General features: G+C 45.1%; 1 protein-coding gene across 17 annotated transcripts in view; it reads left to right on the top strand.

The window, feature by feature from the left end:
* Positions 1–10,729: 10,729 nt before the first annotated feature.
* DLG1 (discs large MAGUK scaffold protein 1) overlaps positions 10,730–14,836 on the top strand; it is a 170,115-nt gene continuing 166,008 nt past the window's right edge. For all 17 annotated transcript variants that reach the window (XM_049803821.1, XM_049803819.1, XM_049803818.1 and 14 more), the window contains exons 1-2: positions 10,730–11,187; positions 11,495–11,626. In XM_049803821.1, the coding sequence (XP_049659778.1) occupies positions 11,169–11,187; positions 11,495–11,626 (151 nt within the window). In that variant the 5' untranslated portion in view covers positions 10,730–11,168. The remainder of the gene's footprint in view (positions 11,188–11,494; positions 11,627–14,836) is intronic.

Below are 14,836 nucleotides of genomic sequence, written 5' to 3'. Positions count from 1 at the left end.
AACGCTTCCTGACTAACTGCAGAAACTCAAATGAAGTCCACGCAAGGAATCAAGCAAGTGAGATCTGATGGGACTGCTTTATTCTTGTGCAATGACCCTTTGATGCTTTCAGTTCTGAGGGCCTATATAAAAAAACAGACACAATGGGTATCTAGCAGCTAATTCCAGCCACAGATAGAAATTAGCACACTTCAGTTGCTAAGTCCTTGAAGGTATGATCTGTTTCTGATATAAATATGAGCATGTGGCTCACTGAGCAGGGACTACCCACAAAATGATCATTTTTAGTTACATTAAGCCAAAGCAGAGAAAAATGAGAGCTGCAGAGGCAAAGATGCGTCAAATTGACTGGAACTACACCAAAGATGTACCCTGCATAAATTGCCTTAACAAACAATAATGAACACAGCCAGCATGTTTCATCATATTATATCGTTAAAGAGAATAGAAACAGGTTAGTTAATCCTATCTGAATTGTAATGTAATGCCATAAATAATGATATAGTTTTCTTTCTTTGCACTACTGGTTTTGTTTTAAATGATGGAACATCTTCAGAGAGTCTAAATTAACTGTTTGCAATGAAACTGGATGCTTCCTCCAGCATGTGATGGAATCATAATCAAATGAGATTTTAATTAATAATTGAGTAAATCCTCAGTGAGTTTGAGGCATGCTGTACATCTGCATGATGCCAGGAGATCTATGAGAACACTGAACTGTTTCTGGTTAGGAAAGTAAGTAGAAGTCCTTGAATTCAGACCAATGATGGTGGACTGAGCTGTTCTCTTGAGTCTACCCTTAGTGCACAGGCCTGGAAGTTCATAGCAATCCTAGAGCAGAAGTGTAAATTCAGTGCAGCTTTGATGAGAGGAATACCACTCTTCCTCACTAGCTGATTTTTGTCCCTTCCTTGATATGACTAAATATAAAGCAGTAAAAAAAACCCCAAACCCAAAACTAGCAGAGGTTTTAGTCTATCGCCCCTCCATTCATCTTACAGTAGAGGAGCATATCTAGTGTTTTACCATGCTAGAGATGTCCTCAGCTACCCAAATAGTCCTCAGGACTCCTGCCTTTCAGCAGCTCTTTATCTTGAAGCTGCTGTACCTTACAACACTGCCCAGACCACCTACCAGAGGACCCCTGAAATGTCAAGAATGAAGGCACAAGAGAAACTGTGTGTGAGAGACAATTTACTGGAATAAAGCGAAACCAAAATCTACATCTTTGTACACTGTTTCCCCTTAATATAGAGCAATTTCAAGGCAGATGCAGCCCAAATCTGGCTGTGAAATTTACTTTTCTATTTAAAGACACAGTGTAGTCTGTGAGCATCCAAGGTGAAAGGCATACAGCCTCTAGAACCTGGAATTCAAAGAACACTGAGTGGACTACGAACACAGTAAAATATTGCTTTCTGTCTACTGTGATGTGTGGCTTCATCAAGTCCTACCTTGAAACCAGCTCAGTGACTCGTCTGCACTCTTCTAGTTAGGAAGCAGGTCCCAGCCTCACTGCTCTTGTCCCAGGAAGCTTTCTGCTTTCTGGGGGAACCTTGTTCTTTTTCCTCGATAGCCTGGCTGACCTGAGGGTATCCTCTGAGGCTCTCCACTCTGGTCATCATCCCAGAAGCCCTCCTCTGCCTTCTTCAAGTGCAAATTCACCTTTGTTGAACACAGATGGTCATGGTTACATATTACTTTAGGTGAGGTCTCACTAGTGTTTTGTACAGGGCCATTAGGATAACCCTACCTGCTGAAAATCTCTCTCCTGAAGCCTGTATTTGTCATCTTCCCCTTTCATGGCCATATCTCAGGGCTCATACTCATCCTGTGTTGAATACCTGCCTTTCTTGCCTCTTCCTCCTGCCTGGTATGACTTTGATTTCTACACTATTCAACTTCACAGCATTTCTTCTGCTGGAGCTCCTCACGTCACCCCATGCTTCTTCTGTAAGTCCGTCTCTGCAGAGTGTAAAGTATTTACTGATGAAAGAAACAGGAAAATATTTTACCTTTAAGTCCTAGTCCATGTGGTCTCTGCAACCAAAAATAAATAAAGGAACTTCACTGCTTTCAGCATTAAGCAAATACGTAAACGTAAACCATTCCAGAAGAGGGGCTTGCATATCATGAAGTTAATGTTTTCTTCTGCCACATTTCTAAGCTACCAGGAAAATTGGACGAGAACTGCAAGCATACACCTGTCTTCCAACTTTTCTTCTCCTTATGAGTCAGTCTTAGTATCGGACAAACTAGTTAGTTACTCAATGCGCTCTACTGTTGCAATAGGGTAGATCTGAGAAGGAATGTAGTACAGCCTCTGGTGATATCACTTTTTACCTTGCAAAAACCACAGTTGTGGTTAGTGGAAGATTTCTGCCTCCGCCAGTAATGAAAATCTGAAAATCAAAAAGGTTGATAGATTATTTCCAGAAGTGCTGTATTTTGAAGACAAGAAGCAAATGGAAGGAATAGGAGCACTGGAATATCAGTAGTAAATAGCCTTATAGTACTTGTTGTCTCTGACTGTGCATGTTTGATTATTGCAGCCAGCTTCCCTGTAGCTTTCTGGAGCATATAGCTAGATACTTGGACCTAGCTGGAAACGTTACCTGTCCATGCAAGCCTTTGCCAACAGCAGCAAAAAACTTAGGTCAGTGTGTTCAGAAGCAGTTCTGATTCTGAGAGCCTAATATAAGTTCCTTGGGAACTTACCATCAGGAACTGTTAAAATTTCCATTGACCTCAACTTGCAATAGTATTTGATCAGGGAATTGGGCCAAGATAAGTGATATGCAAGCTAGAAAGCTTAGATGAGCTATCTATTACAGAGGATTTACTGAAAGGACAAACTGCAATCTGCATGTGAATCAGTAACAGGTTCCTTTGGACTCTGACAACCTCTTTTATATTCAGTAAGAGCAGGCACAATACCACTAGGATTTAAAGGGTGTTTTATTACAAAACCCACACGAGGGCTCTCTGCAAAGTCCTTTCTTGAAAACAGACCAGGTTTACAAGGGCTTTCTGCACCTAAACGCATATCAACAGAAAAGCTGTGTGGGTGCTGCAGGATGCTCACTGTTAATGGGAGCTCAGCACCACTGAATGCTCACTTCACCTGGAGTGAAGGGTAGGATGCATTAAGTGTGGGCAACTTCTACAGCCCCTAGGTCCTCTTCATCAGATCCCTGAATAGCTGGACACAGTTTTCCAGGTTTCCTCACTGCTCGTCCAGAGTTGCTCCAGTTCTGCAGTTGTTCAGTGAGACACTGGAGGACTCACCCCTCAGCTTCAGCCACTGGCAGCCTCTCCCTCCTAGAATGTAAATTATCCATAAAATTCCAAACAAGACAAAACTTTTCTTGAATTCTGTAGCTGCATTCCTTTTTAACACTGCTCTTTTCCTTCACATAGCTGTGGAACGTACTCACCTTTATCCTCCCAAAGCTTCTACACAAACAAGGAGGGAGAAAACCCATTAAAGGGAAGGTGTGCCTGATAATTCAATTACCTGCTCACCACCAGAGGTAGCCCCGAGGGCCAGCTGAGCATGCTGGCTCCAGTAACTCCTCCTCTCAGCTGAACTCTTTGCAGAAAACTTCTACAATCTTGAGCAGCAAGGAGTGAGGAGGGGCAGGAGATGGGAAGCTTGGGACTTGGGTACCCATAGCATAGCCTGTAGCTACTAGCAGGCAAAATGCTACAGATGGAGCTATGGTTTCTAAAGGGCAAACCAGCAGCCTGCGGTCTCTGCTCATCTTAATAGCTCTCAAATACATATTTTCAATTATCTGGTGAGCTCAAAAGGTAGGTGTTAGCATAGGAAGAAGGAATTTTAAACAAGCTGTCTGTCATCCCAGGAGAAAGAGGGGTTACTTTAAGAGCTCCACATGCTCAGTGTGTTCCTGCAGTGTTTGGAAATAGTGTGTTTGGTGTGAATTAGAATGTTTTAATACTTTGCAAGAAAAGTGTTTATTTGGAAAGTGATTCTTAGCTTTTAAAAGAAGGTACTTTCTGATAAGTATGATTTTGATTCCTATAAAAATCACTGCCAAACACCCTTTCTAGTTTTTCTACTCGCCTGATCTAGTTACACGTGTCTGTAATCCCAAAATATGAAGACTATTTGTTTCTTCAGGTGCATGTGATGGAAAATATGGTGGCAGCGGACCTATATAGATCTGACCCTTGTGTAAGAGGCGTAAGGCTGGGCACAATCCCATGCTCTCTGCTACAAATACTACATTGTTTGGGTTGGGAAGACAAAGGTATCTTGATGTGATATGCTGTGATGTCATTTTGCTGTGCGCTACTGGATCGCGTGGTTCAGGCACTCCACTTTCTGTACTCCAGGGGTGATTAGGCTTGTACAGGTGTCTGAGCTGACACTAGCACAAGGCAAGAACTCTGGATAAGCTACCTTGGCCACAGAGCAGCTGCCTGAAAATTAGCACAGAGTAAACAGAGCCACGGCTAGCGGCTCCACTTCAACGTATGCTGTGGACTGTGCCACAGAAATAAGGAAAAAGCACTAGAGTAAAAGTGGCTTCTGCACTTTCTAGGAGGTGCTACTTTGCATAGCCTGCGTCTGAATCCTACAGTGAGGTTTAATAGCACTTTCTTGTGTTTCGTCTGAATGCTATTTTGGGGGATTTGTTATATCTTCATATGATGTGAAGAGGTAAATTTATTTTGAACAGATTGTGTTTTAATTGGGTAACACTTGGTCATAGAAAAATTCCCAAATTAACTTTCTAAACACACCTGCCAGCATTTGACCAGGCAAAATCCAAAGCAACTGCTGCACTCCTCACAGGAAAACACTGGTGAAGAGCATCTAACCTGCTCTTGGAGGGTTTACTGCTTAGGTTGGATTTTCACACAGGCAAACTCATTCCATACAATACATGAACCTCTGTGCTTAATTTGACTGGGAAAGTTAAAATAGGCAGGTTATATAATGATGTTTATCTTTACATCAGGAAGTCAACTAAGAAGCTGTTAAGCTGATATTACATAACACAGCCCCGATTATAGAAAGTGTGGAGGAAGATGATCTAGGTTGTAATTAATATTGTTTTGTATGGTTTTGTTTTTGATGTTTTGCAGCCTTCCAGAAGGCATTGGAGCATTAGCAGCCAGATTATACTATTCTGTACATCAGGTAAATACATTTAAATAAAACATTCTAAATAACGAAATAGAAGTCGCATGCCATTTTCTTATAATGCTCTAGTTCCTGAGGTTGCTAGAATAACAAAACTCACTCTTTTGTAGGATTGTGATCCGTCCCAAACTGAATAGATATACCTTATTACAAGAGCAAAAGAAAGATGAGATGACTTTATACGCGTGCCATACAATCCCTAATTGCACAAGACCTCAAACAACTTCAGGGCACACAAGCTGCACAATGATGGGGGGGGGGGGGGGGGGGGGAAGTTTTTTAAATTTTTTTTTTTGATTAAAAAAAAAAAAAAGGACCAGTTCTTTTTTACTCTCCCTGTAAACAGGAACATGTTCATCTACTAGTCATACTCAGCTGGACTCTCTAACCCTAAGAATAAAGGCATCCTTGTATTCTGATCAAGATCAAATTAACCTAAGACACGTTTCAGTTATGAGGACAAACACTGGATATAGAATTCACAAATTAAAAATATGAAGCCTGTATTACTGGGGAAACTGTTTGATTTTAATCTTTCTTATACAGAGAAGACAATCGGAGATGTGTAAGATGATCCCATAAGAATTCTATTGAGTAGGCTTAATTAAATAAGCAGAACTGTGATTTTTATTAAAACTTTGATTTTAACAACTGGAATTAGAGTGGATCCTTCTGTGCGTGATAGGCAGCAACCTATTTTACCCACAAGAACAAAGATGGATAGACAAGAGCAAGCTGGTATTTTGACTGCTAACAGTATATATGACAGGCACGTGACTCATTGGGTTGTGTGACACAGTAACTGCGCAATATAATGAAAAGAGTAGCTTTAAACTTTAGTAGCCTCATGAAAATTAGCTGTATGTAGTAGCTCTTGCAGAAAAAAAAAGATACATGCTACTATGCCATGCTTTCATTCAAGCAGAATGCTTCTGTAAGAAGTTGTTTGCATCTCTTATAACCCACAAAATTACAGATGATAAAGAAAAGGCACTCTCCCGAAAAGACAGCTCCTGGGAGGTAAGGCTGTGGCACATGATCCAATCTTATCAGACATCGGAATCCAGATGAGTGGAGGCATAATGAACAAGCTAACTTCATTCAGGCTTCATTCCTTATTAGCCAGGGGAAATCAGGCTTCATTAGCTTCATAGCTTCCCCAGTTAGCTGTGAAGCATTGCATTGAGTTTGCAGGGGGAGAGAAGTGGAAGTTTTTCTGCAGCTGTCAGAGATCCTTTTATGAGTAGCAATTCCCAGTTCTGTATGAAAAAGGGAAATCATCTGCTCTGTGTACTATATGGTGAGTCCTATACTATATGGTGACTTTGGGCATTAAACAGATGACAAACATAGGACAGAAAGGATCAATTTTCTTGTTCTTGTAGGTTTTTTTTATTAGTAAGCCCAATATAAAAAATTTTCAAGTATTACTCACTACTCTTCAACAGGCAGCAATTCCTTCTGCTAAAGTTAATATTATCGATTCTAGCAATATGCCACCTTAGATATCCATGTCCAACTTGAATACGAATACATGTACCAGTATTTATTGAGTTAGTCTGCCCCGCCTTCTGCTGTAACAGAGTTTGTCTGAGCTTGTTACTATTGCATTTTCTTGGCCATACTGACAACTGTAAACTCTTCCAATGTAGTGATGTCTGCTGTCCTTTTTGTCTTGGTTTTCAAATGGTTGTTGCTGTGTTGATTGGTGTGTTATGTGTGGATCTAGTGGATGTCTCTTGAAGGCTCCCGAGTTCATCATAACTCTCCAGTTACTGTGTGGGGCACCAGCTGCAACACGTCTACTTACATTGCCATTTTGAGCAGTCCACGTGGTTGTCAACTTGTTCCAGCGGGACTTCAGGGGTCCACCAGGTAGCTGGCATGAAGTCAGACCCCTCCATGTCATGTTGCCCTGCCTGTGGCCAAAGCGTGACTGCTGCAAGACATGACTGACAGCACTCCTGTTCCCCGCAGTGGGGTGCCAGCTGTACAGGTGATGTTTTTAGAGCAGGGCCGTGTTCAAAGTGGCTTTTGGCAGCTAGCCTGCCTTGAGGAGGTAGGAGCTGGTGTACGATCAGGTACAAATCCCTGGCAGGGGTCACTACTGTGATCATTTTCAGAGCAGGCAGCTGCCAACAAGCTCTGGCGTAGTTTCTCAAAATGGGAAAGCATTGTCTGTGTTTGCTATGGGTTTGTAAACTGGGTTTATTAGCCTCTTGCCTGCTTTTCCTGCTGTGTACAAATGGCATGGGCTAGGATCAGGTGGCTGTTAAGGACATTTCTCCCCATCTCCACATCTGGGCTGTGCTGGCCGCCCTGTTGCCGAAAGCTGCCTGCTCGCAAATCGCACATCCCCCCGAAGGACCGTGTCCTTCAACAGGCAGAGCAATGCATGCATTGTAGCAAGCTGCCCGTCCCTGCCAGAGGTACGGTCCCAGACAGAGCGTCCCACGCAGGCTGCTGGCAGCGCTTGCAAAAGAAGGGATTTTAACAGTGAGATCTGAAGGCAGGGAGAGGGGGCATCGGTCAGATCCTCAGCTGCTTCTGGGGCCAAGAGGGCTACAGCGACAACGGGCTGCTTCTTCGTGTAATTGTTCTGGAGTTCCTATGCCAAGGGTCATTCTGGACCACAGCCAGGACGTGTTGAGCACAGCATAATGCTGACTTGTACGCTGACCGCACCAGCTACAATTTAAGTACAAGCCTTTCTGTATGCTGCCTGTAACGGTTTGATTTAAATGATGTTGCTTAAGCGGTGGCACAAACGATGCTCTGGTTCATACCCAGTTTTCCCCTCCTCCAAAGGGAACTACACAATTTCCTGAAAACTGGAGCCTGGAAAAGACGATGTGTAATACAGAATGGTTTTGCAACACTGACTCTTGCTGCAATGTGTGAGTAAAAATGCCATTTTCCATTAATGGGATGTTTTCTATGTGCACTGGAATTTCAAAACCACTCTATATACTGAAGTTTAATACTGTGCTTTCTGGTTCAACCACTTTCAATCAACAAATACACTCCTAGAACTGAAACAGAAGTGCCAGGAACCAACACTGCTCTCTGAGGTACAATAAGGCTTACCTAATTGCTTCCTGGCTTGCTGATCCGTCATCCTGACCCCCTCTTTGATGTTTTCTTTTTTTTTTTTTTTTTTTTTTCCTGGAGCATTAGTAACAAGTGAGAAATGCTGTCTCAGGATATTATATATGGGATTATTTCTCTATTCCCAGCACAATGACCATATGTAATGGGATTACCTGTGATTTAAAATAAAAAAGTATTGGAAACATCAAATCCTGTTTATGAAAAAAGTAGTTTCTTTATGGTGGTTCCTTTAACTGCAAAACAAATTTCTTTTTTTTTTGCTTTGTAATAATATATTTTCATCAGTCAGCAAAATCAACCTAACTGCTGCAGATGTCTCTTTTCTGCTAGCTAAATTTAGGCTGTTCTTCCTCTCCTTCTGTATATATATTCCTCTGACATCAAGAGGAGTATGGCCCCTTTAGAGTACATTTATTGCTGTTGTAAACAGTGAAAAACTGATGAGGCCAGATGATGGAGGCTTCTGCCAATCTCCCTTCTTAGCATGCTTTCATTTCAAAATATATGAACTGCTACCAGTTAGTGCCAAAACTCTGAAAGTATGAAAATACAACTAGAAAGGAAGAAAATGAGAATTGTGTGTCAGTGAGCATTAAACGTGTATTCTGTTTTCTTCACTGAGGTATGTGTACAATTTCACAGTACATAGCTGTGGGAGGAGGAGAAACTCCTGGTGCAAATCTAAGTACAAAACACGGGAGGGGGGTGGGGAGAGAGAGAGGCCTTTTCTAGATCTGCGTTAGGTTTGTTGCAGTGTAAATTTTCTTTAAGATTAGGACTTTGCCGTGGCCAAATCTAGTCCTAATGTTCAGACTTCAGATTTGCAAGAGTTGCTCAGGAAATTCTTTTTAGGTACATGGAGTAAGCTCTTGTACGTTTTCAGTTGTGTCTAAATCAAAAAAGTGTAAATGAAGATGCAAGCTTGGATCAAAAAAATCACGTCAGCAGGATTTGCTTTGAACTTTCAAGTCTCTGCCTCTCATATGCACGTACTTACAAGGACTGAAGTGTTTCAGATCTGAGGTTCTGGTCGATTGTCTATCCGATTAAGAAATAAGTAACGTTCCCCCTCAGTACAAGCATTTGAGTTACCCCTAAATTCACCAGTTTTAATATGCATTTTCCTTTTAATGGGCGCCTAGAACATGCTGCAAAGGTCATTTACCTTGCGCAAGTTTCTATGCAAGTCACCCATCTTTATGCTGTCTGCTATCATACAAAAAAAAGCAAGCTGTTTGCATTGCCTTCCGAGGCAGGTGCCATTTCCGTGCCAGTTTTGAGAAAGTAGCTTTCATGATTCTGATCGGTCCGTGGTGCCAGCCTTTACAGCCCCTTTCTTAAATTTCCAAATAAGCTAGGCTTTTCATGCTTTCTCCCATGATGTCCTCATGTTAACCTTATGTCCTCTGGTAACCGCAGCAAAGCCATTCCTTTATCCTCCTTCAAATAAGCCCTTCCCAATGCCGTTCTTCGCCAGGATGACTGAAGGAAAACCCCAGCAACAGGTGGGTGCCCAAGCTCGTTGTGTGGGCCAGTAAGGTCTGCAAGGTATCTGTGTTTCCCTGCCTGTCCCATGACCTCTCCTCATGTCATTAGGCTATCGGCTTCCCGGCGCGGGGAGCACCTCCAGCTGCGTGTTTTTACGGTAGGCAGCACAACAGGAGCTGCTCCGTGCCCCGGGACGCCCACGGCACCAGCGCCAGCGCAGTTATTTAGCCCTTTTTTTTTTTGCCCGTGAACGCCTGCCAGCTGCCCACGCGTTTGGTACACGGCAGCCAAAGGGGGGGTTAAGCGGCACGGCCGCGGGACTTCGGCGGCACACCTGTAGCTGTCCCGGCCTCCCGGAGCACACGCCGGCCGCCACCCGCCGTGCGCCCGGGACAGCGGCCCCGCCGCACCGGGGAGCGCCTCACTCCCGCAGCCGGGCGGTGGCGATCAGCGTCGGGGGCGGCTTTCGTCGGGGCGGGGGGCGGTTGTGTGTGGAGGGGGAGGGGAGGGGGGGGGGGGGGGGGGGGCGTCTCGTTCCCGCCGGTGAGGCCGGGCCGGCGGGAGGGAGCACGCCGCCGGCGGACGCCGAGGGGCTGAGCGGGGCGGGGAGCCGGGCCCCCGGCGGGGCGGGGGTGGGCCTCGGCGCCGCGTACGGACCCAGCCTCGCCTTCTGGCGGCGGGCGCCCCGCTCCCCGGCGCCGCCCCGGCCCCGCCGGTGCAGAGCGGCAGCTTTGGGGCACCCCGAGGGGCCGGGCGGGCGGGCCGGGTCTCGGGGACCGCCGCCCCCTCGCGCGGGCCTGGGCGGGGCCAGGCCGCCGCGCGCCGGCCCCTTTAAGGCGGGCGGCGAGCGCTCACCTTGCCTCCTCCCCTCCCGCCCCGCCGACTAGGTACCGGCCCCGAGCCGAGCCGAGCCCTGATTGGGCGGCCGCCTGGCCCGGTCACGTGGAGAGGGGGGGGCGCGCTCCCCACAGCCTCCAAGCCGCCATTTTGGCTGGAAAGTTTGGAATTTCCGAGCAGTGCGAGCGGGAGGCGGCGGGCGGCGCGAGCGCCCCAGCCCTGCCCTGCCCTGCCCGTCCCGTCCCGTCCCAGCCCGCCGCTCCGCACCGCGCGGCCCGGCCCGGCCCGGCTTGTCCCGTCTCTCGCGGAGGAGCCGCAGCGGGCGCCGGCGGGAGCCCCAAGCGGAGCCGCTCGCTCGCCGGCCGGCCGGCGGGTGTGCGGGTCGGTCGGCGGGTCGGTCAGGCGGAGCCGCCGCCGCCCTCCCCCACCCCCCCCCCCCCCCGCGCCCGGCCGGCAGGGGGAGCCGCGCCGCCGCCTCCGCCGCGCCGCCCCGAGCCGAGCTCAAAGTTTGTGAGGCGGAGCCCCGGCCGCCGGGGGAGCGCCGCGGCCCCGGAGCGCCATGCCCGTCAGGAAGCAAGGTGAGCGCCGCACGGCGAGGGGCCCCGGCAGCTGCCGGAGTCGCTGCCTGACAGCTGCTGCTGTGGCGGCGGGACGGGCGGGCAGGGGCGGCTGCCGGGAGCCGCCGGTCCGCGGGCTGCGGTGCGGTGCGAGCCCGCCGAGGGGCACGGTCCCGCCCGCGCTCTCCCAGGCGCGAACAAAGAAGCCGCGGGGCTGGTCTGGGGCGGTCCCGGACGCGGAGGCTTGTTGCCTCCCCGGCGTGCGCATCCCCTGTGTCCTCGTACCTGGTGCGCCGGGGTCACCGGTGTGTCTGGTCTCCGCTTGCAGATACCCAGCGAGCCCTGCGCCTCCTGGAGGAATACCGCTCCAAGCTGAGCCAGGCGGAGGACCGGCAGCTGCGAAACTCCATAGAGCGTGTCATCAGCATCTTCCAAAGTAACCTTTTCCAGGCTTTGATAGGTAAAGGCTGACTTCTCTCAAGTCTTCTCTCTGGCTTCTGCTCAAGCCGGTCGGTTCTCGCTTATGCTGTCACTTGCAGCGTCAAGAAGAAAAGGTGTTTTGCCCTTACGTTAGAAGCCATGTGCTTTTTGTCGTTGTGGTGTTGTTTTGCGTAGTAACACACGTGCTGCTGCAGATCAACAGTTCGCTGGTTTCATATGCTTAGTTTATTTGAGGCTTTTCACTGGCCCAGACTGCTTAAAACTGTGGTGCAACTTTTTCTTCTGTGGCGTTTTACTGTACATTACTTTAGACTGTTTTTCCACATATCTTTTACTCACCTGAACGATTTCTAAGGAGTGGTGGTGGGTTTTTTTTTTCTTTCTTTGTGAGTCCACATGTGACAGGTTAATGAATGAATTGAAATAGTTTTACTCTAAGGTTGGATTCAGGCAAATGTTCATGCTGAAGATTCTCTAAAAACATCGCAAAGTGTATATCTGAGTACAAACTTAAACTAAATGAGAAGAAACCTCTAATGCTTCAGGGAGTACTACAGTGAACTCTTCTCCTTTGTTGCATGTTAAAGTGTAGTGAAAACACTACTAGTTCTTAGAGTACTTGTAGTGCTTCACTTAAAATGTTCCCGTAAATCTTGTTGAACTACTTACGTGTAACTTTTAATTTCCTGCGTGTTTGTTTGGAAGAAAAATTCAGTATAGATACAACTTGCAGAATCTTGACTTCATTTGGGAACTTCTGTAGCAAAGTGGTGAGATGTGGTTTCTCCTTGACTGATTTTTCACTATCTTTATGACAGCTAGTGAATGAAAGGGTTTTGTTAGTTTACCTTAAGGACTAAAATTTCTAGAGTTCTGCATCCTTTTCTTTTAACGAAGTAACCTGTGTCTGAATTGCACTAATAACACACACTGTAGCTGATTTTGTTATTTGGCTTACTGCATGGTTAGTGTCAGGTAGGTGTACGTCTTACTTCATAGAACTGCAACTTCTTTGAATCTGTGTTGTGGTGGAAACACAGGGACAGGCAAAACATAAACATGCATTGCTGCATGTGGAATGTTTTTTTTTCTGGAGCATTTATTTCATCATCTTATGTAGGTTTTCAGAAGATCGTAATCTTGCATGAGGTTTTTTTATCATATAAGTTCATGAAAGGTAGTTGTGAAAATAGGTTTGTTACAGAAATCTTTTACTTACATGAAGTCTGTGCATTTCTCTTCAATACTTGGTTGATGCTAACCAGCTCCATGATGAAAAGCTAGACGTAATCTTTGTGGGATGTGTATGAACAGGATTCGCTTATTGGTGAATCAGAATGTTGATGTCTTATATCAGAAGCTTAATGTACTGCAGTTGTGCTTTTTATTTTTAGCTGGCAAACTTCAATGCTAGCTACCATTTTTCTTGTTCTGGGTGTGTGTATGAGTGTGTGTGTGTTGGGTTTTGTTTTTTTTTAAACTCTCTTGAGGATCCATGCAGTATTTCATTTTCTCCCATTTATTGAATAAGCTACCAATCTGTTAGCCTTTGATATTCTAACCTGCAAGATGTAGTTTCTTCTCATATCCACATAAGGATCTTCATGGTTTTAATAACTCTACACCTAGTAGTAGTAAACTTGAAACAGCAGGCAACATCATGTCTGCTGGCTTCATTCTGCAAGAGCAGAAAATGGGGATGTGTTGTTGCCGGTGTGGGCTACATGGCCTGTTTTCTGGTCTTGTAAGAAGTTGTACGTTGCAACCATATAACCCTAGTTTTTGTTGAGTTCAATTCATCTGTGAGTGCACAATAGGTGTCATGCTTCTTGGGTATGTTACATTAACTTTGCAGGTACTGATTCACCGTATGATCATTTATTACAGAGTGTATGCATGTGTTCCCAAACTGTTTGTCTGAAAGGTGATAACACAGAAGGCTAGTACTTTCCAAGCAATTTATGCTGTGAACTTGAGTCTTCCTCATTTAGCTTGCTCCTTTCCATGGAAATATGTCGGGGGAGTTCTTGTTCGTGGCAGGCTGCTCCTGGCTATTGTTTTCCTGGAAACATCTTTTTATAGTGTGACTACTGCATGATGGGGTAAAGAGTAGGGGGACTCCCTGGAAAAGATGTGATCTGGAGGGTGGCTCCATTTACTGGGAAGACCTTGAGCCTGTTCCTGCCTGTCCTCTTTCCATGAAGATCTGGGAGCAGGCTGGATGAAATATTCAGTTGTGCTGCAGGTTAGGCTTACCGGGAATATTGAATTTCACATTACTTCATGGCTGATTTTTTTTTAAGTGTGCGTTTTAGAGAAGTTACGACGTGTTCCCAACTTAAATAGCCAATACTGTTCTGACGGAAAGTTTCAAGCTCAACTACCAAGTTATTTCTCCTATCGATACTTCTTCCAGAAAGCATGCTACTTCTAGTTTTGTTTTTTTTTTTTAATAAAATAATACTAAAAAAGAAAAATAACTTCACCCATATATTTTTGCTTTTTCTGCCAAGTTACTGCACCATGTCCAAAACCTGCCTGTCCATGGTAGGTGAGAATGTTTGTGAAGGCTGCAGTCAGGATCTGTAGTCAACTTCATGTATCTTTTTTAGTAAAATTTTTAACTTGGCAATCAAATGCTCTTCTTCCAAGCAATAAATAGACGTTACTTTATGCTATATTTACAGAAATATATCTTTGGGTTTATCATGGGGGAAGTCAGATATTCCTGAAAACTGCAGATTTTATCAATATTTCGCATGTTTAGGTACACATGAAGGAAAATTCTTCTGAATTTTCATTTGGATGCTGAAGAATAAATGGTATTATTTTCTCACTTGAGCCTTTTTTTTATGTTGTCCTCTCCTTTTAATTCTATCAATAAGATTTAAGTTCAGCAATCTACAAACTTGACCTGGTTCTTAAATATATAATTATGGCTTTAAATTATTTGAATGAGAGCAATAACTAGTCAGTGTGAACAACCGGTGTTATGAAATTGACATCACAATAGTGTTATATTTTAAGTGAAATAACTGTAAGAACTTCAAATTAGTAACAAAACTGGTAACCAATTGTGACGTCCTTAAAACAGTCTGTGAAAAAGCCCATTTTTTTATTTTCTGTGTCTTCTGTAATGTGGTATTTCCCATTGCCGTTGCTTCAGCCAGTCAAGTGTAATTATGTCTAGTACTTTAATTAAATGAATACCAATGGCCTGTAATTAAAA

Source organism: Accipiter gentilis, chromosome 6, assembly GCF_929443795.1.
Source record: "Accipiter gentilis chromosome 6, bAccGen1.1, whole genome shotgun sequence".
NCBI lineage: Eukaryota > Metazoa > Chordata > Aves > Accipitriformes > Accipitridae > Astur > Astur gentilis.
This window is presented reverse-complemented; position numbering and strand designations above follow the sequence as displayed.